Source organism: Artemia franciscana, chromosome 6 (genome assembly GCF_032884065.1).
Source record: "Artemia franciscana chromosome 6, ASM3288406v1, whole genome shotgun sequence".
In the NCBI taxonomy this organism is placed as follows: Eukaryota; Metazoa; Arthropoda; class Branchiopoda; order Anostraca; family Artemiidae; genus Artemia; species Artemia franciscana.
Genome location: NC_088868.1, coordinates 3650466 through 3677912, shown reverse-complemented (window position 1 = coordinate 3677912; position 27447 = coordinate 3650466). Strand labels below are relative to the sequence as shown.

Genomic DNA, 27447 nt, shown 5'->3' with positions numbered 1-27447 from the left:
TGAATTTTGATATTTAGATGGACCTCGTGACTCAGAGCTTTTATTTTAAATCCCGACCGGCATTAAGCCTCCAATTTTCCTTTTAAGTCAATCTATTGATTCTTAGAATTTTGCTAGAGCTCAAACCATATGAGCTCTTGGCTCGTCCGGCCTCGTCACAAGTGCCATATGAGCTCTTAGCTCTTGTTTTTAACTAGAATAGCCTTAGCTCTTTAAACTGTTGACATGTTCAAGATCCCTTATTAATTTTTAACGAGTTTTTATGGAAATACCATAGTGCGATGGCAGCTTTGGGAGTTCCTTGTGGTGCTGGTAATGTTTACTAATGGGCCCTTTGTCTTTGAGACAATCAGCCGACGCTTAGACTCGCAAAACGATTTTTAAAGTATCGATTGGCGTTAATACAACTGTGCCAAATGATGGAATATTGGAGGTTCGCTATCCTATCCAACCTAAATTACAGCTATGAACTAGTCTGTGGTATTGTCTAAAGTTAGAGGTAAAATAAAATATACTGCTTGTGCATATCAAAATTCATTAAAGTAAAACCGCGCTGAAGTGTGATCATTTCATTAAACTTTCATTAAATACCTGATTCTTTACCTAATATTTCGGCCGATATTTATCTTTACTTGATTTCTCTGTTCCCTATTCTAATTTACCATGATGTTTCTGAGAATATTAAAAATATTTTCGTGAACCTTTTGCTGTGTTACAGTTTTGTACTAAAAATTATAATACATGTGATAGAAAAGCTAATGGAACAATGAATTTCGAAGGAATTCTAAGCTCAAGAAGATATAGTCTGGGTATGATGAGTGACCTGTCAGAATTTTTGCTATTTACTCATCATATAAAATTTCATTATGCACTGTATAAATATAATGGTGATATACCCGTGTGAAGATAATCGAGCTGGATCTTTTCAAAATTGTACTATGTGTGTGTGTGTGTCTTGTTTTTTTTTCTCTCTCTCTTTTTTCCCTGTAAAATTTGCTTTTGGTCAAATCCTTACAATTACTTTCTACTATAATTTGTTCACCTCTTCCATTTGGTACAAATAAAAAATAATTACAATTCATCACTGTGAAAAAACAGTGAAGCCCCGTTTTCATGTGTACTTAGCTACACATCAATGGCTAGACACCATCACTTTCGACCAATCGAGGCTCCTCAAGAAAGATAAAACAAGTTATAGTTGGTCAATAATGATTATATTTATACATTGATGTCTAGCTAAGCAAACATGAGTAGGACTCTACTAAAAATGAAGCCTTGAGAGCTTTCTTTTTCGCCTAAAAGTGCATAGAAAGTATTATTTAAAAAATTAACATGTTGTATATAGGCGACTTAATAAAAAATCCGCTTCTCTGGGGATAAAGATTCGCTTAATCGTGCTCTTTTTTTATCAGGGATAAAGACCTACTAAGGGAAACTTGATAGCCTACTTTTATGCTCTTTGCAGCATATGCAACATGAGATGACTCTCAGCGGCAATATACGCAGTTGGTTATTGGGAAATGTGTGAGGACTTCCATTTTATTTAGTGCATGATTTTTTATTTAAGTGTGTACATCGATTTGGCCCGAACGTCCGTTGATTTTGAGTATTACCATATTTATTATTTTATTTTCTTTATTTCCCTCTAAAAATGAGGAGTACGCTACAATATAATATAAAGAAAAAACAACTGATAACACTTACAATCAAAACCTATCAAATATTGATCCAACACTTAAAAAAAAAAAAAAAAAAAAAAAAAAAAAAAAAAAAAAAAAAAAAAAAAAACACTTGCTAAATAGATTAGCCTATAAATCATGAAGAGCCAGAACTGTTACTAAAAAACGGAAATAAATTGTGGCCTAAAAGGCTAATTTTCACCCTATCTTCAAATGTTTTATATTTTTTCTTTATACAGACTACAGGATCCTTCACATTAAGCTTTAAAACAATCTCAGTGTTACTAAAAGAAAGGGGGAAACCAAGTAAAAATTTACAAAATTTAAAATAAGCAACTTTAATGGGCGAAAGATCAGAAGGTCTGAAATTTCGGAAGAGGAGGGACGGGAACAATACGTGAGGCAGAGCAACAGCGCTATACATACGACCAAGGACGTCCCGACGGTAAAGACCCCGAAAACGAATTAAAAGACCAAATGCCTTGCGTAGTTTCATTTGAACATGCTGAACCAGGACTGGTTTGAAATCTCTTTTCGAAGCAACATAAGGTAATCCCAAATAAGTGACTATTGGCGACGACTGAAAAATAACACCATTGCCGCAATCGAGAGTCGCCCTGACATTATCCTCTAAACAATTTACAACAAAAAATTGACATTTTTCAAAACTGATAGAAAGGCCCAAACCTTTTAAACAATTAATTAAAATATTAAAATTAGAAACAAGACTAGACTTGGACCGGCTTAGAAGGATAATGTCATCAGCATATGCAATGTAAGACAGATTTCGAGATAATGAAACAAACGAGCAGGAAAGAGAATTGAGGGCAGTAGCTAAACAAGAATTGAATATATAAGGAGAAATAATTCCTCCTTGTCTAATTCCTCTACCCACTTGAATTAATTTGGACTGAGATGAAGACGAACTCGGACAGATACGGATCTTTAAACCAAAATACCAAGAGCAAAGGACTCGTATGACAGCTAGGGGCAATCCAGCATGGATTAAAGTGAGCAGAGCGGATGCATGAGAAATGTTATCAAAGGCCCCTTTGATATCAATCAAGAGGGCGTATAGCGGTTGACCAGAGATTCTCGCTTCTTCAATAACTTTGCTGAAAGATGCATGGGCATGGTCACATCCCAAACCTCTCTTGAAACCAACTTGATTAGAACCAGTGTCAAGAATTTCAAGAAGATCCTTCAAACACAACTCAAACACTTTCCCAATCATAGAACCCCTAGTAATTGGCCTCCAGGAACTACAAGATGACAAGTCTTTTTTCCCGCTCTTAGGAATAGGCGTAACTATGCCAATATAGAATGACGATGGTACTAAACCAGTAGTAAGTAAAAGGTTGAAAAATGCCTGTAGAGTAATAAGAAAAGAAGAAGGAGCAAGTTTGAGGTGATTAGCAAATAAGCCATCATGATCCTTAGCCGACTGCGCCTTTAACGTTTTGATTGCTCCACGTAACATATCCTCAGAAATCCTGTAATCAGTTGAAAAATTCTTCAACCTTTCATCTAATTGCAACACAACACTGTTAGAATCGTACGAAGTCGACAACTTAGAAAAATAATTTTCCCACTCTTTTAGCGATGGTGTGGAATTAGTATCAGGCATGTTAATCCGCCTATTGCCTCGGAGAACATTCCAAAGGAGATTCTTGTCCTTGTCGTTATCAATGTTTGAAGAAGCTTCTTCTACGACCAGGTTATTATGATGACGGAGCTCTGCTTGGAATTCAGCCTTTCTCTTTTTCATTAGCAAAAAAACTGGATGCGAGTCTCTTGGCTTACCGAGGGCCCGCCATTCCCAATACGCTTGTTTAGCCGCCTTATTAGAATTTACCAAAAAAGGATTGAGGCTCCAAAAAGGTTTCTGCGCACCCAATCTTATCCTATTAGTAGGAAAAACTGCCGCAGCACCATACTTTAAGCAATGGATTAATTCAAAATACAGACAATTAATAGTCAAAGAGGGATTACTATCCATTGAATCCAAACTATCAGGGATATAGACTTTATCAATTAAAGTCCCAACTCTTTCTTGGTAAAGCGGTCTAAAATTTGGATTCCAATCAACCCGATCAAAAAATTTAGGAAGCTTATTACCAGAAAAACGAACTGGGGAAGGACGAGAAGCCAAAGGGGTAAGGAACTGAAGCGGCATGTGGTCACTAACGGGGAAACCTTCGATTACAGTAACCACAGGCAAAGGATCACTTGGGTTAGAAGAAAAAACATGATCAATATTAGCTGTACTAGCACTCCAATGAATATAAGTAAAATCCTGGGACTTTGGTAAAACAGAAAAATTAGGAAGACAAGAAGATAAAATTGTACCCCTTTCATTTGCTATATTTGGATCACAGTTAAAATCACCTAAAATATAAGTACGCAAATTTGACTGTAAACTAGAGACAAAACGACTAAGATTAAAACAGCATTGAGTAAACGCATCAAAAGAAATATCATCATGGTAATCAGTCGGAAAATAACAATTAATTAAAACTACGTTTGAAAAACTACAAGCTAAAAAATTTGTATCAATTGCTAGAATAGCTGAATTAAGAGACTTGGGTAAAATAGTAGCTAAACTACCGGAGGGACGTCCACCAGTCGGTGTAGCGGGAACAGCAAAAATGTCATGCTCAGTAGACAGACTAGAAAGCAGATTCAACGAATGATCAAGGAGGTGGTGTTCCTGAAGACATAATAACGATGATTTTTCATTCAAAAAACTATGAAGTACAGGTAATTTCCCTAACACACCATTTGAATTAAAAGACGTAATACAAAGTAATACATTCATTTACAAAATTTCTTTAAAATCGGACACCTAAAGCTGTAAACTGGATGATCATTCGAGCCACAACTGGCGCATTTACTGGCGCTTGAAATGGGGAGTCTTTAGTCGAAATGTGATTACCGCTACATCGGGCACATTTGAAACATTCAGATTTACACTGATTTTGAACATGGTTAAAACTTTGACATTTAAAACAACGCCTAGGCTGAATACGATCACGTTCCACTCGGAAAATCTCATAACCGAATTTGATGCCATGTTTGATGTAAAAATGCAGGTATTCTTCTGTTTGAAAAATAACTCTTACAGTTTGCGATTTTCCTAGCGGGTTAAACTCGATTATACCCGGAAAGTCCAATGCGTAGGCACTAACATTAAAATCAATGTCCACACTCCTGATAATTCCAAAAAATCGCCGAGGCTTGGAAGTTAATATGCTTTCAGGAAAATTAACCTTTAGATCACAACTGAGCTTCGATGCATCTTGACATGGTACCGATTCCATAACACTATCCTTAGTTGCTTTAACATAACGAATATTTGCACACCTTGTCTTATCAAATTCTTTCTTGCGGCAGACAGGATCCTTCAGTAGGAGAGTTGGTGGGTTTTTTATCACTATGGTCTCTAATGGGACAGTCTTTAGTGGGAGAGGCGGCCATTCATGGTGGGGCACAGTGGGGGGATTGAGATCAAGATCATTGCCAGGCGTTATTTTTTTCTCTAAATTAGATTCGATACGCTCAATAGAAGAAAGTGTTTTTTCAAGCTTTCGGGAATAGTCATAAACAAGTTTATCAAGCCGGACGCTGATGTCAGGCTTTAATACTGGACATTCATTAAAGCTCCGTGGGACGATTACAGGCCATATGAACTGTTTCGAATCAAGTTCTATGATAACACGCATTATGTCCGAGGCAGTAGTCTTTTCAGCTGTTTTTCCTCTCCTTTCTTGCAATCTACCAGCTTTACGACACAGACATGCGAGCAGCGTTTTTGCTACATTCAACTCCTCTAAACGATAGAATCCTGCCATTGCGTTAGATATTTCATCAACACTTATTCCTGCTTTCAACGAATCAAGAGCGAAGAATAATATCGAATTAACTACGACATGCGAAATTCCTGTCTCTGACACAAAAGTCTTATCAAAATCGCATGCATTTACTGGCTGGCTTGTGACGTCAGATATATTGTCACTTGCAATTATCTCAGTGGAATGTTTATTTGGTCTTGAAATAGACTGGATTGACAGGTCCACGCTTCGACTGCATGAATTTTCAGCTACAGGATTAGTATTAGCGGGAATCGATTTTTGACTGCTGATTATCGGGGATATACAGGGATTATTATTAGAGATGCAAGATTCATGTACTTCATCATTATTTGAACAGATTAAGCAAATCCAATTCGGTTTTTCTTTACGCTCAATTGGGGAAATGCCTGCACACTGTGGGTGAAACATCTCGAGACATTTTGTGCATTGTAGGGTAATCCCCTTGCCACAAGATCGACCACAACCGGGACAAATAAATATTGACATTTCTCACTCCTTAGGTCTGGGGTTAAATAAGCAAGGCCAAAAAAATAAAATCGCCTTTAGCGCTCCATTAAGCTTATAATGCAATAGAATCCTTTATGTAGGTCAATAAGTATAGTAGGGATTATGCGTCACTATAATCCCTATTGCTAAATTTTGAGTTTCTTCACATAAAACTTACTGAATTAATAATGTCCATGCAATATCCAATTTAGATGTTGACACTTTGTTCTAAACAAAAGAATTACACTTGTCCCTTATTATTTTTTTTTCCGGTTACGATGATTTTCATCAAATAAAATTAAATTGAAACATTGCTGAATGCTGCTGTCAAGTTCTTACAACATATGTTGATATTTTTCTTAAAATTAATCAAACCACTAGAATTTTTTGTCTGTCATCTAAAATTTTCCAACAAATATTACTGGAAGCTATTTCAAAAGGTGGACGACTATTAAATTTTCTATCTGAATTTGTAGGATGTCGTCGGAGCTATGTTGGCAGATGCTAGTTTCCATGAAGAAGTAGCCAATAAAATCAACCAAGTGAGATCAAGCTCAGAAAAGTTGCCTGATGTTGAAGAACTGGTCGAAAAGTTGATTCGTAAGCTTGTTTTTGTTTGTTTGTTTTTCAAATCGTCGCTGCCACATCTACAAATTGCATCAGACATTTTCATACTTCTGAGATATTTGCCTAAAATCTTTTACTAAGCTCTTTCCAAAGAGTTCCTTAGCCTTTCGAATTGCCCACGTTTCAGAGCCATACTTGACCTCTTCGGTTACCATGGCTTCCAGTATTCTAATCATAGCTCGCAGACTTATCTTCCTATTCTTCCAAATTTTTTTTTTTTCAACTGTAAAAACCCCACTGTGCCTTTGCCTATTCTACTTTTACATCTTACCTGCATCCACTATCTTTAATAATGCTACGCAGTAAGTGAAGCTATCCACTTGATTGATTTTCTCGTTACCTAACAACACCTCTTCCCCTTTATTTGTTCCTAGTCTAAGTGATTTAATCCTCTGGACATTACTTCTTAACCTGTTCTTGCAACCCAAATTCTCAAAACTCCAACAATTAATTCATTTTGCTTACATTTTATCTAGGATATTCAAACTGTCGGCAATATTTTAAGCAGGGGAGAAACTGATGGTCTTTAGTAGTCAGACTAGGTAAATTACTTTTTCGGTCGAAGTACAAGACTTGCGGTCTGTAATACCATCTCCAAAAGCAATAATCTCTCCTATAGTGTTTGCGTGTCAGTCCCCCCTCCTAATAGGGTTAGAGATAGCCCTAGGTTGTATAAAAAAGTTCGCGTTTTTTTTTTTTTTTTTTTTTTTTTATTGGCTCTATCTTGAATTTTGAATGAACTGTTGATAAGAAATGAGTACAAAAAATAATAACAATCCACAAAAATCAATTAAGTTTTATTTGTAGCTTAGGACTACACACGTAGTCGGAGTCAGTGGGGGGGGGGGGGTCACGGGGGTCGTTCTGGGGTATAAATGGGTATTGTTGAGTGGTTGACCACTCTCAAACGGCTTTTTGCACTGAAAAAGGGTACTAGAAGGTCTGATCCTTGGTCAATGAGCACCTTTTTAATTTTGTGTAACCATTTCGGCCAAAGGGGTTGGCCAGGGGAAAAAAACTAATGCGTAGGAGACGTATCCTATTAAGTTTAACCTAGTCAGGCTATTGTGTTGAATCTGAAAGAAGTTACCTACGTTATTGAAGTCGAGTTTTGTCTTTACGATAAAACTGTGATATGCTCAAGCTTTTCTTTATTCCAAATATTTAGGCACTGGGGTCTTTTTTCGGCATATCTATGCTTCCTCTAAAAGAAATGGTTCTGTTTTAACTCTCACATGTCCAGTTTTAGTTATTCCAATTTTTATCTTATGCTACTCTAACGTATTTTTTTTCTACTTTTCTTAAAGAAGTGCGAAATTTATCGTCTTATATAAAAATATTGTATGTTGTTAAAGCTAGCAAAAGTAGCTACGAAGCCACAATTAGAAACCTGCTTTTTCTAATGCCTCAGTGCAAGCAGAAATTTGTTGTGGAATGTCAGGCTTTGTCCGGAGCAGGTCCTGAATGTCTTAATGTGCGGAGACTTCAGTCAGGTCTGAAGTTTTGAAATGAAATATCTATTGTTTTTTTTTTTTGCTTCAACTCACATTGATTATTTATCAAGGAATATCGAGAGTGTTTACAAGTTCATAATGTTGAGATTTTGTGGAGTAAATATAAAAATACACAAAATAAAAGAGTAAGCTTTTTTTTCTTTTTTTTTTGCTTTCGTTACTGAAGAATTCAGAAATACATGGATATTATCGTGCCCTTTTGAACTTAGATTTAAATTTTTGTAGCGAGAGTACTTAAGTTGTAATATTAAAGAGTAATCTTATTAAAGCTGTATGGGGTTAATCTGAATGGGTTGAATTGGATGAGGGCTAAGCAGCATGGTAACTTAGTTTTTTTATGTACATTATAACTCTGAGTTGTACTTATTCGTAAATGGCGCGTGAATGTATTCTCGTAGTTAGTTAATTAATTTCTGAAATAACCTAACTTTAACTAAATACTATTAATAAGTTTAGCATTGTGTAAAGTTAGAACCCTATTGAATAAATTTTGAGGGGGAAAGGAGAGGGTATTGTCCAAGATCCAAAGGAGACTCTTGTTCTCACCAACACTCCTGTGTTAAATCCTTACATAAGACTGCTGCTACTACCAACTTACTGCAGCACCCTGGAGTCTGAGGCTAATGCAGCTGTGCAGGCTCCTCTTCTATTCCATTCTATCCAAGGCTCATCCTCTCCTAAGAAGTTGCAATTTCCTTTAAATCCTTATTTCGACTCTTCCTATCTTATTTGGGTATGACGTCCTTTTAATTTAGCCCTAGATGGATGGCCTAAAAGGACTACCTTTGGCAATCCGTCATATTGCATCCGCAAAGTGTGTCCCAGCTATGTAATCGTTTCTCTTGGTATTGTCATAGAAAGTGGGAAAGAACCAAGTTTTTCATAAAGCTTGCTGTCTGATTTACTGCCAATCAAACGGTTACCCAAAACTTATAGCTAATGTCTTTTGAAAATATCTGATAAATCTTCCCCGTCTTCCGAAGTGCCTGTGGTTCAGAACCATGCTTGACTACTGTCATGACTACTGATACTACTTGCTAAATACTTAACATCAAGGGCTTTTTTTATATTTTTGTGGTATTTGACCCTCTTTCTTCATTTTTTGTAAAAGAGAGAATTGCACGTATTTAAACAGCTCTTTTCTTTTCTGAAAGCTTTCACTGCTCCGAAGAGAGACTTACCATCTAAAAGGAGAGGAAGACGTCTTGAGGACCAGATGAACGGAAGGTAAGCAATATGTCTGTAACCTTTGTTCTTTTTCAGACTAGTAATTAAATAATCTTAAATGTTTATTTGAACCTAGTATATGAATAAGGTACAAATACTGGGAACATGATAAACGCCGAATGTTACGGTAGTCTGGCAAACCGTTGGGTATTTCCTATTGATGTATAGAAATAGGTTTGTATGGAGACCCCGTGGGATATTAAACTAACGAAATTAGATTATCTTTTACTCAGATAGATTATCGTCTACCTTTATCTACTTTCCAAATCGTGATATATTCTAATGAGATTCACCCGTGTTGACTTGTACAGGATAATAACAAGTAATTTTTAAATAAAATAGAACAATCGTATTTTGTTGTCAAAATGTATGTAAGATTATCATTTAGGAAGTGTTGCTGTGGTCATACATAGCGGTGGTAAAAATCAGATTATATTGTTGGACACTGAATCTTTTAGAATCTGTAAAGCATGTAAATATGAGTTTTCATAATTTTATGAACCTGTTTGTTTAGAATAATAGACTTGTTTATCTATCATTTAGCTCGTTGGGAAAAACTTGAATACTGTAAGGATTTCAAGCATATGAAGCAGGTTTAAAAGTCTTTTATATATGAGATTCTACTTTTTTTTGCTGAAAAATTTGATTACAATGAAGATCATAAAGTTCGTAGCAGATCTTGTATTTCTGTCATATCACATTTTCTGTATGGCCGGTGACTGAAATAATCAAATGATCTAAAGTACTTAAGCATAAAAACTTCATTCATCTCAAGTTAAATATGGGTCTGTTGTCCCTGTGACACAACCGAACGCAGGTTTTTTTTTTTTTTTTTTTTTTTTTTTTTTTTTTTTTTTTTTTTTTTTTTTTTTACTAGAGAAGGAATAACTAGTTAACTAGAGAAAAATAAAAAAAGGCCTATGATGAAAAGAGAAACAAAAATACCAACTTTTATCAAGTATACCAAGAGTACGATAAGATAATATTCGTCTCCAAAAGCCTTTCATTAGTTTTAATAGAGCTGTGTAAACTACAAAAATGGAATATTCAAAATTTGTCAAATAATCTTTCTGCAACGTATGGTAAAAAGGGGAGGGAAGAATAGGAGGGAAATCAATTATTTAACATATTAATTGTGTGGAAAGGAAACGTTCTTCTATTTTTTTTTTCTGTGGAAAACTTAATTGGGGTATAAATGGGGATTTTTGATGAAGCAGAACGGGAAAAGTATGGTCCATGGTGGCAAGGAGACTGGGAAAAAGTGAATCTGTCTTGTGATTACTAAAAGCACTATTGATGTAACATAAGGACATTTTTGTTATCCTTCCTTAAGGGCAGCCTCCTTAGTTCTGCAAAGAAGGGAGATATAAAGTACTTTACCATCAGTAAAGGTGATCATTTATGGACTAGGTCTATTCGTTCTGACAATTCCTAGAAGGTGCGACATACTGTTTCACAAAAATACTGCACATGGAGCTGGAGTGATAGGACTTAGTTAGTAGAGCTCCCTGATACTTACAGGAAGAATTGTGACTTCTGGCTCAAAATTTTATTCTCGGAATCTAAGGATAAAAACTAGGAGACCCGGAAAAAAAAATTCGACCTCTTTAAATAAATTTTGAGCCTAGGTGTCCTCAGCCAAGAATGCAATCTATCAACTCGATGCTTCATTGATGTCTGAAGTAGCCTGTTTTCGTAGTAACGTTAGCCCTGAATTCATCGACAAACAATGGTATATTCATATTCTGGCAATTTTTAGTTTTATCATTAACCCTAAAACAGCAATCTGGTACACAATTGGACATGATTTAAATTAAAAATAAGAAAAAATAGACCCGGAAAAAATCCCTTTGGGACTTCGCAAACGACAGGATTCAATGGATTGTATCGAGCAATATCTTACAATAGTATAGGACCTATTTCCTATACTCCAAAAAATTTTTATTCTCTTTCTCCTCCTGGAGAGCTTTTTCCATAGCCGAATAAGTGATTAAAGGAAGACTTAGGTACAAAAGTGAAAAATCGTACTGTTTGCAAATCAAGTTTACAAAATGCATTGTTTGAAAATTAACTCTGACTTCTGCTTGGCAGGAAGTGTGCGGAGGTACAGCTCAAGGGAGGCTAGCCAATCATTGACATCAAGGGGAGAGACTCTGAGTTCACGCAATTCAAAATCTGTTGCCCAAGCCCTCCTTTACTGCCCCTTAATAGTCTAACTGTGAAACCCCGGTTTTGATCATTCGATGAATCATCCTCAGACATCTATTTTCAAGTTAATCTAATTAGCAGGACCACTTGAAATTATACCAAGAAAAGGCCAGAGAAAGACAATATGGTATTTAAGAGTACGGGGGGAAGGGTGAAAGGGATAGTCCCAAAGTGGGAATGAGTTTAGTTTACAAAAAAAGGACATTTATCTGGTAATTAGGGCCAAGGACCCAAATAGGTACCAGTTGCCGATGTAGCTCTTATGCCAAAAGCTTTAAAACAGATTATACACTGCTCGCATGTTTCCATGAGTATTCCATGGTCAATTTAGTCGAAAACCTCCTTCATTAGATCTTGAAATGTAGCACTGACCTCCAGATCATTGAAAGCTATTTTAATTACACTCGTTTGAAATATCAGTGTACTCTCTGTGTTTCAACGCTTCCTTAAAAAAAACATTAACCGGGCATTTCTGGACTTTTCAATGATATGAGATATAACAGTCAACAGTGGTGTGGGTTGGTAATTACCAAGATCATTTCCATTGCCATCTCTATAATCCGGTGTCACTCTTGCTTTTTTTAAGCACTCTTGAAAAATTCTTTTGTCAAAAACAATCATTAATCAGTGACGTTAGAGTGTTAGATACATTGGAAAATGTATTAAGTTTTATGGCACTTGGTATTTACCAAGCGATATATAGCGATCGTAAATTCTGTTGGTCTGTCGGTCCTGGTTTTGCTAGTTTTGGCACTTCCAGATAAGCTAGGATGATGAAATTTGGCAGGCGTATCAGGGACCAGACAAGTTTAAATTAAAATAATCGTTTCCCCGATTCGAAAATCTGGGGGGCTGACTGGGTATAAAAAAATAAAATAAAAGCATGAAAGCACTTTTGGGCACAACAGACTCAACTAGTTGATAAATCTCGTGTGTTTTATTTCCTGGTTGAGTAAGGAAAATTTAATGAATGCACTTTAGTACAACAAACTCTACCCAGCTAGTTGATAAAATTCGTGTGTTTTAGCTGCTGACTAAGTATTCAAAATTTAATAAAAGCACTTCAGAGTATAACAATCACAGCCAGTTAATAAACTCCGTGTGTCTTAGTTACTGACTGAGTACTAGAAATTTAATAAATGCACTTTTTGAGTGCAACAAGCTCAGCTAGTTGATAAATTCCTAATGTTTTAGTTACCGACTGGGATATAAAAAATTTAATAAAAGCATTTTTGAGTACAATAAACTCAGCTAGCTGATAAATTTGGAGTGTTTTAGTTACTGACTGTATATAAAAAATTTAATGAAAGTACTTTTGAGTACAAAAAAATCAGCTAGTTGATAAATTCCGAGTGTTTTAGTTGCTGACTGATTACCAAAAAATTTGATGAATAACAGTTTTGAGTACCACTCACTCAAATAGTTGGTAAATCCCAAATGATTTTGATTCTGACTGAATATTACAAATTTAAAAGAAAGCACTTTTGAATAGTACAAAATCAGCTAGTTGAAAAATTCAGAATCTTTTAGTTACTGAGTGGGTATAAAAAGAAAACAGTAAAAGCACTTTTGAGTAGCACCAACTCTACTAGGTGGTATATTCTGAGTGTTTTTATTAGCGCCTGGGTATAAAAATAGTAGTTTTGAGTGCAGGAAATTCAGATAGTTGGTAAATTCCAACTGTTTTAATTGCTGACTAAGTAATAAAAGTTTGATTAAAGCACTTATGAGAACGGCAGACTCAGCTAGCTGATGAATTTCGAATGTTTCAGTTACCGAATCGGTATAAAGAAATTCAAAAAAGCACTTTTGAGTACAACAAACTCAACTAGTTGGTATATTCTGAGTGTTTTTATTATCGACCGGGTATAAAAAAGCACTTTTGAGTACAATAAACTCAGATATTTGGTAAATTCCGACTGTTTTAATTGCTGACTCAGTAATAAAAATTTAATTAAAGCACTTTTGAGTGCGACAAACTCAGCTAGTTGATAAATTCCGAATGTTTCAATTTCTGGCTTCCTACCAAAAAATTCGAGGCACTTTTGAAGACAGCAAACGCAGCTATCTGATAAGTTACATGTGTTTTAGTTGCTGGCTGCGTGTCAAAAATTTAATAAAAGTACTTTTGTATACAACAAACTAAACGAATTGATAAATTCTGTGTGTATTGCTTGCAGGAAGAATACCAAAAATTGAAAAAGAACACTTTTGAGTACAACAAATCCAGCTAGCTGGTAATTTGTTTTGTCTTTGTTACTGAGCGAGTAACATAAATTTTTATAAAAGCACTTTTGAATGCAACAAACTCAACTAGTTGGCACGTTCCAAATGTTTTAGTTTCTGATTGAGCATTAAAATGTAAAAAAGCACTTTAGAGTACTGCAAAATCAGCTAGTTCATAAATTCCAAATGTTTTAATTACCAACTGGGTATAATAAAATTAATAAAAGCAGTTTTAACTACAACAACTAATTGATAAACTCCGCGTATTCTAGTTGCCGTCTGACTAACAAAATTGAATGAATGAACTTTTTATTACAATAATCTCAACTAGTTGATAAATTCCATGTGTTTTATTTACCGAGTGGGTATAGAAAATTTACAAAAATCAGTTTTTAGTACAAAAAACTCAACTAGTATGTATATTCCGAGTGTTTTAATTACCGAGTGGGTATGAAAAGTTTAATAAAAGCACTTTTGAGTACAACAATCTCAGTTAGTTGGTAAATTCCAAATGTTTTAATTGCTGACTGAGTAACAAAAATTTAATGAATGCACTTTTGAGTATGGCAAAGTCGGTGGTTGATAAATTCTACTACTACTACTACTAATAACTCACTGCAGCACCGAGCTGCCTGAGGCCAACACAGCTACGCACGCTCCTCCTCCAACCTAATCTATTTAAAGCCTCCCTCCTTACACCCTCCCAAGAAGTTCCCATTTCCTTTAAATCTCTATGACATCCTCCCAACCCAGACAAGGACGACCTGCTTTCCGTGTAGCCCCAGACGGTTTGCCAAAAAGGACAATCTTCGGTAATCTGTCATCCTTCATCCGTAGAACGTGGCCTAGCCATCTCAACCTTTCTTTCATTATAGCCCTAGAAAGCGGGATTGAACCACATTTTTCGTATAACCTTATGTTTGAAATACGGCCAGTCAGCCGGTACCCAGAACAATCCGTAGGCAATTTCTCTGGAAAATATCTAGTAAATTTTCATCTGCTTTTCGGAGTGCCCATGCTTCAGAGGCATATTTGACCACTGTCATCACTGTAGCTTCCAATATTCTAATCCTGGTTTGTAGACTTATCTTTCTTTTCTTCCGAACTTTTTTTAACTGTGAAAAAACACCCTGAGCCTTAGCTATTCTACTTTTAAAATCTTCACTGCTCCCACCATCTTTACTAATAGTACTACCAAGGTAACTTGAAGCTTGATAAACTGAATTGTTGATAAATTCGGAATGTTGTAATTCCTGGCTGGGCCCAAAAATTTATTGAAGGCACTTCTGAGTAGAGCAAACCCAACTAATCGATAAATTCTTAATATTTCCCTTGCAGGCTGAGCACCAGAAATTTAATAAAAGCACTTTTGAGTGAAACAAACTCAGCTAATTGGTAAATTCCGAGTGTCTTAGTTAATGACTGAGTATCAAAAATTTAGTAAAAGCACTTTTGAGTACAATAAACTCAGCTAGCTGATAAATTTGGAGTGTTTTAGTTACTGACTGTATATCAAAACTTTAATGAAAGTACTTTTGAGTACAACAAATCAGGTAGTTGATAAATTCTGAGTGTTTTAATTGCTGACAGAATAACAAAAATTTAATGAATGCATTTTTAAGTACGGAAAACTCAGGTAGCTGATAAATTCGGAATGTTCTAGCTGCTGGCTGGGCCCAAAAAATTTAACGAAGACACTTTCAAGTAGAGCAAACTCAACTAATTGATAAATTCCGAATGTTTTACTTGCAGGTTGAGTGTTAAAAATTCTAATAAAAGCACTTTTGAGTAAAACAATCTCATCTAATGTGTAAATTCTGAGTGTCTTAGTTACTCACTGAGTATCAATAGATTTAATAAAAGCCCTTTTGGGTTCAAGAAACTCAGCTAGTTGATAAATTTGGACTGTTTTAGTTTCTGACTGTATATCAAAATTTAATGAAAGCACTGTTGAGTACAGCAAAATCAACTAGTTGATAATTCCGCCAGCGGTTAAAGCACTCGGAATTTACCAACTACCTGAGTCTATCGTATTCAAAAGTGTTTTTTTTATTTATTTTGATTCTCATTCAGAAACTAAGGCACTCGGAATTTACCTACTAGCTGAGTTTGTTGAAGGTAAAAGTGCTTTTTGTTAATATTTGATACTCAGTCAGCAATTAAAATACTCGAAATTTACCAATTATCTTCATTTTGATCATCTTCATGATTCATTCTTTAGATCATTCATCATCTTCATTTGGACTTTTGATTGTTGAATCGTAAGAGAAAGTGTGGATTGTTGAATCGTAAGTGAAAGTGTCTGGTAAATGCAATGAACTGGTCGCACAACTGACTAAAAAAAAAGTTGGAATAAAGGCTAGTGTACTTTTGTTTCATTTCTTGTAAAATTATGTGATCAAATAAAATAACTAAAAATTGTTCAATAGATTTTGTTTGTTTGTCCTAGTTCAATTTCAAATGCATTATTTTTATAGTTTCGAAGCATGTCTATTTGAAATGCGGAAGAATTCTTGGTAGATTCCTTACTTATAAGGTAAGATTCTATAGATCCCTTTTAGATTCCATACCTTATAATGACAGCTAGAATTGAAGTTTTTCTGTAATATGTTCGATCATAAAAAAAAACATCCTCGGCATTGCTTTCTGAAGGGCTTGAATGATGTACCTAATGTTATTAAAAACTTGTAATGGCAATTTTCTTCTTGAATAAAATCCGTTATAAAGTTTTACTTCATCTCAAATTTATTTAGTGGTTATTTTTTTTGCAGAGATACCAATCCCCCAGAGGCTTCAGAATCAATACCCAATGAAGTTTTAATCACTTTATTGCCATCTCTTCCTCAAACTTCGAGTGAGCAGCCGTCACTGAGATCATTATCTCGATTGGAGACTCCTGATTTCACTCAAGAACAAGGTGCAACTGAGGCAAAAAATGAACGCAACGTCCATACGGGGTCAAGTTTAGATTTTGATACGGTGCTCAATGCTGCCACTATACCACAGGAAGGGGTATCTGTTCTACCCAGTTTTTCACAGAAAATTGAATCAAGTCCCACACAAAAAGAATTGACTCTACCTTCTGAAAATGTAACTACAGCTGTTTCAGTTTCTTCAAACTCTTTTAATAAACTATTAAATAAAAAAAAACTAGTTCTTTTAACTGAAAGTAAGGAGCGACATTAAAACTTAAAACGAACAGAAATTACTCCGTATATGAAATGGGTTGTCCCCTCCGCAGTCCCACGCTCTTTACGCTAAAGTTTGACTCTTTGCCACAATTCTACTTTTTAAAACAATTACAAACTTTAGCGTAAAGAGCGTGGGACTGCGGAGGGGACAACCCATTTCATATACGGAGTAATTTCTGTTTGTTTTAAGTTTTAATGTCACTCCTTACTTTCAGTTCAAAAAACTAGTTTTTTTTATTTAATTTCTGAGCGTTTTTTAGTTAATGCATGTTTGATTTTGGTTCTCCGCACATAAATTTGTTGAAATGAAATTAGTATATTAATTTTTTTTGGCTAAATGGCTTTCTCTTAGTTTTGATCAGACAATTTTGAGAAATAAGGGGTGGGGAAGGAGGCCTAGCTGCCCTCCAATTTTTCGGTTACTTAAAAAGGCTACTAGAACTTTTAATATTCAACGAACGTTTTTATTAGTAAAAAATATACGTAACTTAAGAATTAACTTACGTAACAAACTTTTATATTCTTATATTTTTATTATGTGTACGAGGGGTTTTGTACCCTCGTTAATACCTCGCTCTTTACACTAAATCGTAAGTTTTGTCCCAATTCTTTAAGAATGACCCCTGAATCAAAAAGGCTGTAGAATAAATAGTTGAAATCACTAAAAATATTCTAGCATAAAGAACGAGGTATTTATCTCCTCCTAAATACCTCGCTCTTTATGCTAAAGTATTTTTAGAACCCCTCATATGCGTAGTAATCTCTGTTCGTTTTAAATTTCGATGCTATTCCTTACTTTCATTTGAAAAAACGTTTTCATGTTTATTTTTTCATTGTTTTTTTTAATAGTAATGCCTGTTGACTTTTTGAAAAAAATGAGCATGGAGGGGGCCTATTTGCCCTCCAATTTTTTTGGTCACTTAAAAAGGGCACTAGAACTTTTCATTTCCGTTAGAATGAGCCCTCTCGCGACATTCTAGGACCACTTGGTCGATAAGATGATCCCTGGGAAAAAAAAACAAAAAAAAACAAACAAACAAATAAACACGCACCCGTGATTTGTCTTCTGGCAAAAAATACAAAATTCCACATTTTTTAGATAGGAACGTGAAATTTTTGCTAGAGTTCTCTGATATACCGACTGCGATGGTGTGATTTTCGTTAAGATTCTATGACTTTTAGGGGATGTTTCCCCCTTTTTCCCAAAATAGGGCAAATTTTCTCAGGCTCTTAACTTTTGATGACACAGACTAAATTAATTGAAACTTATATATTTAGAATCAGCGTAAAAATTCAATTCTTTTGATGTATCTTTTAGCATCAAAATTCCGTTTTTTTAGAGTTTCGTTTACTATTGAGCCGGGTCGCCCCTTACTACAATTCCTTACCACGAACTGTTTAAAAAGAAAATAATTCGGTATTTTGGGGCTTCTGACATTATTACTCCTATGCGGAAGTTAGGCTCAAAATTGAAAAAGGATTATATTTTTTCTCTGGGCCCCTTCCACCTCTTAGTTTGTTTATTTTCCCGTTAGTTTTCACCTGTTTTCGCTTTATAGTTGTGTTATCTCTTAGCAGTTCTTTCGTTAGTTGAGTTATGGTTGTGGTATATATGTTTTATCGCTCGTATAGTTGTGTTATTTTCAAATTATACTCCATAATAGAGAGGCTCCGAACACCCAGCATTGTATATTAAGCTCTTAATTTGACGTTTTTTTCTAACGTGACCAGATTCGTCCTGCGCCCTTTTCATTGAATTTTTTCCCCCATGGCATATTTCTCCAAGGAAAGATCCTCCCACATAGCCGCCTCTCTCAACCCTACCCCCAAAACCAAAAAAAAATTCCCCCTGAAAACGTCTGTACACTTCCCAATAACCATTATTATATGTAAACACTGGTTGAAGTTTGTAACTTGCAACCCCTCCCCCAGGGACTCTGGGGGAGTAAGTCATCCCCAAAAACATAGTTATTATGATTTTCGACTATGCTAAACAAAATGGCTATATCAAAATTTTGATCCGTTGACTTTGGGAAAAAAATGAGCGTGGGAGGGGGCCTAGATGCCCTCCAATTTTTTTGGTCACTTAAAAAGGGCACTAGAACTTTTCATTTCCGTTAGAATGAGCCCTCTTGCCACATTCTAGGACCACTTGGTCGATATGATGACCCCTGGGGAAAAAAAAACAAAAAAAAAAACAAACAAACAAATAAACACGCACCCGTGATTTGTCTTCTGGCAAAAAATGCAAAATTCCACATTTTTTAGATAGGAGCTTAAAACTTCTACAGTAGGGTTCTCTGATACGCTGAATCTGATGGTGTCATTTTCGTTAAGATCCTACGGCTTTTAAGGGGTGTTTTCCCCTATTTTCCTAAATAAGGCAAATTTTCTCAGGCTCGTAACTTTTGATGGCTAAGATTAAACTTGATGAAACTTATATATTTAAAATCAGCATTAAAATGCAATTCTTTTGATGTAGCTATTGATATCAAAATTCAATTTTTTAGAGTTTTGGTTACTATTGAGCCGCATCGCTCCTTACTACAGTTCGTTACCACGAACTGTTTGATTGAGTGGTGCAGAGACATTGGTTGACCAGAAACTTGAGAACTGCAAAATAAATGCGTGTGATGTAGTTTTAATCCCAGAAATAGATAACGCTCAGATGCCTTGTTTGACAACCAATCAGCCAAAAGAGAGTACCAATCTTAAAAGGGTAAAAGTGACGTCTAAAAAGGACCAAGATTTTCCTGTTATTAGTATAGATACACAGGATACGTTATTCAAGAATTTGACAAACCAACTGCAAGGAAATGAAATTAGCCTCAAGTCTCTATTCAAGGTGCAAGGGACGTCAGGACCGCCTGATAAACAAGACAAATCTTCTTTTGGAAGGAAAGAACAAAACTCGCATAGTGGTACGATTTTACAACTATTTTGTAATTCTGTTGCATATATCAAGCTGGCCAATCCGCATAAGAAAACCTCGGTGACTATCAAAAGAAAGATTATTGCTAATCCGGCCCATACACAAAAAAAAACCAGAGACTGCAAACATTTCTGGAAAATATCAGATAAATCGCAAAAATCATGAGACTTTTCTTGGGTGGTGGTTGCACCAAGTTGTTCGAATATATACCTACTAATAATTAAAGTTCCAAATTATTTCTAAGTTTCATTCTATTGGAAATTAATTTCTTGTTTCTGCACTACATTTCTAATTGTTAAAGTTAGGCTATTGGCAACTTAGAGCACTTACTTAATTTTGCTCTTTTTTTCTTAAATTTATGTGCTGTTCATTCGTTCCTCTTTAATATTTTCTTTTTATCTTGCAGTCCATTTTTTGCTACTATTGATTATAAGACTGCAGTGATCCGTTCACTCCACATATTTACTAAATTGATTATCAGACACTAAAATTACTGAGAAAAGTTAGCAAGAAATATAAATATATTTTTTTGCAATGTCTGAAGATATTCCATAAATTAGAAATACCAACATAGGAGATAAACTAATATAAATTGTTGATGTTGTCAATGGCTATGATACAAGATTTTGGACTTGATTTGACCTAAAATATTGCTCTTTATTGAAGACGGTACCTTTTATGTGTTTATTCATGCTTGTGTTGTAAAATTACCGTAAAATAAAAAAACAGTCAGTAAAATTGGTTAAATAAGGTAAAACTGGTAGAATAGGGTAAAGTATGGTACTCCTTAGGAAATATTGGGTTAAATTAGGGTTTTAGACTTGCCCTTTAGCTACAACACGAGCCTAGCATTTCTGTTTAATCTACACTTTCACATTTTAATAAAATATTTTGATAATTCTGATTTTGCTGGGTTTTAAAAAGATAATACTCCTTCATCTAGAGTTTCCTGAACTTAATTAACAGTCTTGTTCATCCCTTTAGTAATCTTGTGCCTAGGGTAACACATCAGCACTTGGACACTGCCTGATTTCGGACATCCATTTTGTAAAAAAAAAAAAAAAAAAAAAATCCTTTGGAAGTAAAATTATATTAGCAATTTTGTTTCTACATCTGATCACACTTGTAATGAGAATTAGGTCAGTAGACATGCTGAGTCAATCAATAAGCACAGAATTCTTGCCCAATCTAATCCTTGATTAGTCTTTCATTTATTCTGGCTTGGTTTGTTTGATTCAGTCTTTCTTTTGCTCTTTTAAGAGTTGCTTCAAAAAGTCAGTTTTTCGTCTTTCTTTTTTAAGCACTGAAGACGGCTGACATTATCCTCGTTTTCTCGGCTGTTTAATTTTATAATTTTTTTCTTATTTGTCACATGACAATCCTGCTTATAGCCCTTTCTTCATTTAACAGCTCACAGAACTAATATAATTTTATTTCAGCTATTATTTCACCATTTCAAAATTATAATTTCCTGTACTCAAATAAACTTTATCGTTCTGACAACAAGAGACAGGAAACAGACAGACGGCTTTTCAAACCGTGTAATACAGCTATACACAAAACAAAATCATAACCAAACCTATTACTGCCAGCCTCTTCTTGCTTTTTTGCTGTGAAAATTGCAAGTCCTTGTAAAATATATCAGTAAAATGTGTAAGATACTTGTAAAATACTTAAAATATGGGTAAAATACGTAAAATACTGTAAAAATATGTTTTACGGTGTTCTATAAATTTACGGTAAAATTGGTAAAACACAAAATTTTACCGTGACCATTTTTACCAGCTACACTACTAGTTATTGCGTAAAGTAAAGTTTAACCAACTCTCTTGTCCAAATTTGTAGGAGAGAAAATTCACAGCTTTTGTGTTCAGATTTCTACCTAATCTAGCTTTGGATGAAAGCCTATCATGTAATATCTTTGTTATTAACGTTATTAAAAAAATATCAGTATAATATCAGCTACACTACATAACTGAAGCCATCGAGTTTAGTTTCTTCTAAGGTATGGGACTTGCGCGATAATTAGAAACCTTATCATGAAGAATTTTGGAATATTTATTCTAAAAAACTTGATGAGTAACACGGACGTATTATTTTTCTTTGGCTATCCACGAAACAACGTAGGTGCAAATCTGTATTATCCTTAACCAAGGCCAAATCTAGGGGGATGTTGGGGGCTTAACCCCCCTCCCCCGAAACGCTTGTTTGACTCTTAAAAGCATAACAAAAATGTATATAAAAAAATCTTGATTTGTCTTTTAAAGTTTATTTTGTGTAAACCCCATTCCCCATAAACAAGATCATGAATACGGCCCTAATTTCAGTAGCAGTTGGGCTGATCGACTTAAATTTTCGGAAATATGCTCTATGGGTCATTAGGACTTCGAATTTATGTGACGGAGAAGGTAGAGGTATGAACTTATGATATGAATATGAAAAGCATCAAAAAAATGGAAGTGCAACATCGTGAAAACAACCGTGCAAGGGGTGAGGGCATTAAGCAGAACGAGGTGATTAAGAATCGATGAAATATTGTACATATTGTACTTTTTCCTATCTCTTTCCTTACCTTGTATACTAGGCTAGTATAGTGACAATTCGTGTTATATTATATAACAATTTATCTTGTTAATCTGAAGCCTCTTCTATGAAGAGGCTTCAGATTAACAAGATAAATTCGTGAATCTTCTTCTTCTTATTCAGCAGACGGGCTAATCAGTCGATACTAGTTAGCCATTTTCCTTTTGGCTCACTCTGTGGGATCGACAGAGCTATGGAGCTGGTTTGTCTTTATGATTTGTATATGTTCAGATTTCTTGAAGTATATCTTTTGATACCAGCAGTTGAATTATAAGAGAATATATATTGAGCTCTGTGCTCGACGAGAAAGTATGGTCAGCAAGACTCTTGGCTGTTAGTGGAATTTTTATTCTGTAGGAAGTGTAATTAACGTATCGGATATGCGTTTTTAACAAATGACTTTTTGACGTATCTGCGCATTTGCCTGTATCTTTTAGAACAAAAGATTTAGAAAACGTAAACAAACAATGCAATAGCTTCAGAAGTTTCAGACATTTCCTGATATTAGGAAGCTTAGAACATGGTCAGATTCATATGTTCCGCAAACTAGAAATTCCATCATGAGCTTCAGTATGCAGAACATCCTGTTCAAAAATCCATAAGTTGAGAAAATTATTATGAAATGTTGTGAGCCAGGATACTCTGCTATTCAAGAAATAAATGAAATACACGGTGTTATTGAGAGGACCAGAACCACGCCCACTGTTATTAAGAAACAGGAAGTGTACTTGTCTTTTCAAAGTAAAATTGATCTAAGTAAAGGGTCAAAATACATACGCAATCATTCAGTTGCAGCCATCACATTTTCTGAATATCCACGCACGCTCGAAGACCTATAAAATATATTCAGCAGTGCCTTTCTCAAAGGTCAAAGGGCTCAAATTCTACCAAAATTTTGGTAAAAGAGTATGGTATACAGAGTTTTCTGCAAATGATAATTGTAAAGTTGTGCAAATATCACCAGAGATAATTTTTCAGGGAGTGAAGGGGAAAGGCTTCTCAGAGGTAAGAGTAATTGATAATCTTGATGTTCCAAAGCCTGTCATTTGGGTCATGAACTTGCCAGAAGACAAGATAAAATATATAGAGCCTCTCATGTGATTCATTACGGTTTTCGATGTAAATTACTACCAACAATTCTTAAAAAGAACTTACCAGTGTTTGATTCAAGGAAGTGCCGTGTAAACCAAGTAAACCACTCAGTTCCACCAACGCTAAAATTGAAAGATTTCCGGAAGAGAAAGCTGTCACACATCAAGGCAGGGGAAGAAACGAAAGGCATAATTATGACGTTTATCTGTGCCCGTTTCTTAACATTCAGTTTATTACTCAGTTTATACTCACTTACGTTACACTTACCTTACCTTACTGCAACTCACACCTTACAGGTCAGTTTTACCATAAGTCAATGTCCGGTGCTTAACACACTGGAACTGGCTTTGACGCATCTGACAAGTTCACCAACTATCAAAACCCAATTGATGTAACAGTACTTTGGCAATTTGTTTTGCTGGAACTGTTTGATATTTTGCTTGGAATTTCTAACCATCCGTGTATAATGCTTTGCCTTTCAGCATGTAATTTTTGCATTTTTTTACTCTAACCATTTCTGTTCTACAAGGATACAGACATTCAACCACGTTTTTCTTAAATTGTGTCGTCTTAGCTTACGTTAATTTCGCTTCCAGGTGACGGTTTGTGTCTATACTAGGTGTTCTAAAATCTGTGGAAAACAGAAACTATACGTTTGTTTAATGGGGCACTTTGTGTATTCTAGGCACTTTTCGTATATAGTGTCCTATACTTTATCCGAAACTATATATCTTTAATTGTTCACCAGATGTTAACAATTAGAAATCAGCCATCTTGACTCTTTAACTTTCTACAAACTTTCAACCGTGAAAAATTAAAGTAAACGAACACAATATTTCAAAAATTATTAGAAAGCTTATAAAACCCAGAGTTTCGCTTGAATAAAAACACCTTTATGAAGAAATTTTAAGATTTCTTTGCATTTCTAAGATAATGTTTCGCAAAATTAAGATGACCTGAACATTTAGCAAGAGCAGCACACACAATTTAATGTTGACAATCTTATGGCAGCTTTGCAACCATAGCACAAAATATACTAAGCCCAAGTGAAAAAAATTTATCTTCTTTCACGAAATTAGAGTCAACATGAAGCTTGTTTAGCTTTTATTAGACTATTCCATATAAAACTTAAAGCCAACCGTTAAACGTGTACTGAATTCAATAAATTATTATGCTAAGTTTTATAGATGTATAATTGAAACAGAACTTAACCGTTCTTATACTTTCTGGCTTTTTAAAAATATATAAAATGGTGAGTTTCCTTCTATTCCTATTTATATGCGGAGTAAAGAAATGAAGTGGACAAGGAGCAAGCAACAATAAATCAAGCATATATGGTAGAATGACATTTATTTTCAAATACTCAATCCATACAGTAATAAATACAGTTTTTATTAGGCAATAAGTACCTAATTCACATGATTTCCTAATCACTAAACGCTAAAAACATACTTTATTTTCTCGGAATCTTCTTTTTATTATTTTTTAACACTGTAATTAAATAATAAAAAAAACGCAGCAGTACATTACATAGACCAAAATTTCACTTGGTTCGAAATAAATGGTTAATCATAACGAAACCATGAAATAAATCCCATTTTTCATGTACACTTCACCTTATGATAGGACGGTTTGAAGTGTGGTGAAGCACAGTAGGTACAAATTTAGAACAATGAACATAATCTAGGAAACAATTATGTTTAATTACCATGATAGTGCATGTAACAAAAGGCTGTCTGTGAACTGTTGTGATAATTAAAATAATACCTAGTAAAGTGGTAGTTGTCTTGGATGATAATTTAATTTAGCAAAAAATGGAATTAAATATTTATCTATAGAGGAAAACTATATTATTTTAATACTGGAATATTTTAGGGTTACCAAAAGGTTTTGTAGGTTGGGATATTGCCCATCCACGCCCTCCACTAGCTACTTCCATTGGTGTTTGGGTCTCTCAGGACGATATCCAGCATTGATGTTCTGGTGCGTGCTAATTTTGGATAAACGGGAGTCAGGTTGGCGAGACTTTTTTCAACATAAGTCTGCGGAAAAATGGAACGGCTATTGGTGCAAACCAAGCTTTACCAGAAAGTTCAAAGGAGGAGATCCGTGTTTGTTACAGATAAAAAGTTTATGATACAGCTGTCTAACTAATCTATCCTACAATGTTAAAAAGCTGTGGTATCTTGTTGCCATCTGGCTATGCATGATTATATTAACGTGTGTTATAGGCCTGAAAAACTAAGGGTAGACGAGCACAACCGCAAAATTGATAACTACCTTAAAATTAGTTCGATTGAACTTCCGGTATTGCATACATTTTATTATGTGTGTATATACATTTATTATACATTTTATTTATTGCATACATTATTACATTTATGTGTGATTTTGTCAACGGGATAGAGGGATTTTAATATTTAGGAAAACACCCTTGTTTAAGGATTTATTTGAATCGTACTAAAAGAGCGAATTTAAATATTGAGAGGAGGTAAACGGCGGAAAATTTGAATGTGAAAAAGCGTGAATGCTTTCTTTTAACTTTAGAAGAATTAGCCTATTTGGAAATATGAAGAGTTGCTGAGGTGGTATTAAAATTATTTTATAGACTTATTTTGTTTAGTGAGAATTTGAGAAACTTGATTGTATGGTGTATTAAAAGAGTACTAGTGAGCTATTAAAGTGAGGAGGAACAGGTGCTAAGGCACCTAAAAAGGGTCGGATATGGATCCTGGACAAATTCTTCTCTCACCAGCCATGAATGTTAATGGACCTAGTGAACTTGAAGCATTAAGCCCTTCTTTCCTCATGAACCAACAGAATGTCATGCAGCCTATACTTCAGAACAGCTTACCATCAAACCAAGAGACATTGCCAGTGGGCATGTACCAGAACAATCTATCACCTATTCCTCTAACACTACCAGTAAGTCAGTTTGTTAATCATAACATGCAAGTTCCTTTTTATCCTATTCCAGTTTATATGACTAATCAGTCAACCAGTAATCAAACTGCCCCAGGCACAAGTATTCAATATGCAACAGGTACTACAAACCAGGGACAGATGCCTAGAATGATTCCCAACCTGCAAAATATTTACCAAAAGGACAATCAAACAAGAACCATGCTAAAAGTCCCAAAGCAAATGCCACAATTTCCTAAGGTATATGCAAATATACCAACTCATAACAAATTTGAGGTTCTTCCTCAAGATGAAGATCCACTGAATGAATGTGAAAGTGACCTTAATGAAAGTGACCTTAATGAAGTTATAAATCCAGCTGTGGCTGAGGGCCTTATGGACATTTCAAACCACACACAAAAACAAAAGTGGTGTAATGCATCACCAGGTACTTCAGATGTGAGACAGTCTAGAAAGCAAGAGATTAGAGCTCACACTAAAGCACAGGTGGAAATTCCAGAACAAGAAATCTTTAACAATCAAGTCATGCTTCAGGTGAACAATATCAATGAAAAGTTTAGCGGTGATTATGAGATTTCCAAGTTTCTGAAGGAAAAGACCAAGGTTAAAAAATTTGAATTTGAGATAAATCATGATAGAACAAAAATGATTATGTTCCTACAAAATGATGAAGATGCCAAGGAATGTATGCAGATAGATAGAGTTGCAAATGTATCTGTTAGGACAGCAAGAAAGCCAAAAACATGCAGGGGCATCATCAAAGGAATTCCTTTATACCTGACTGATGAACAAATTAAAGAAAGCATTGACTCACCATTCCCAATAATTGAAGTGTTGCGCAAAAAAAGATATAATCGTGAAGATAAAAAGCTGGAGAACAGCTATTCT

At 35.0% G+C, this 27447-nt stretch overlaps 1 protein-coding gene across 1 annotated transcript; it reads left to right on the top strand.

The window, feature by feature from the left end:
* Positions 1–6455: 6455 nt before the first annotated feature.
* LOC136028464 (uncharacterized) lies at positions 6456–25613 on the top strand. Its single transcript, XM_065706306.1, has 4 exons — positions 6456–6637; positions 9333–9405; positions 16611–17008; positions 25513–25613. The coding sequence occupies exons 1-4, from the start codon at positions 6529–6531 to the stop codon at positions 25611–25613; spliced, it is 681 nt and encodes a 226-aa protein (XP_065562378.1). The 5' UTR covers positions 6456–6528.
* Positions 25614–27447: the final 1834 nt, after the last annotated feature.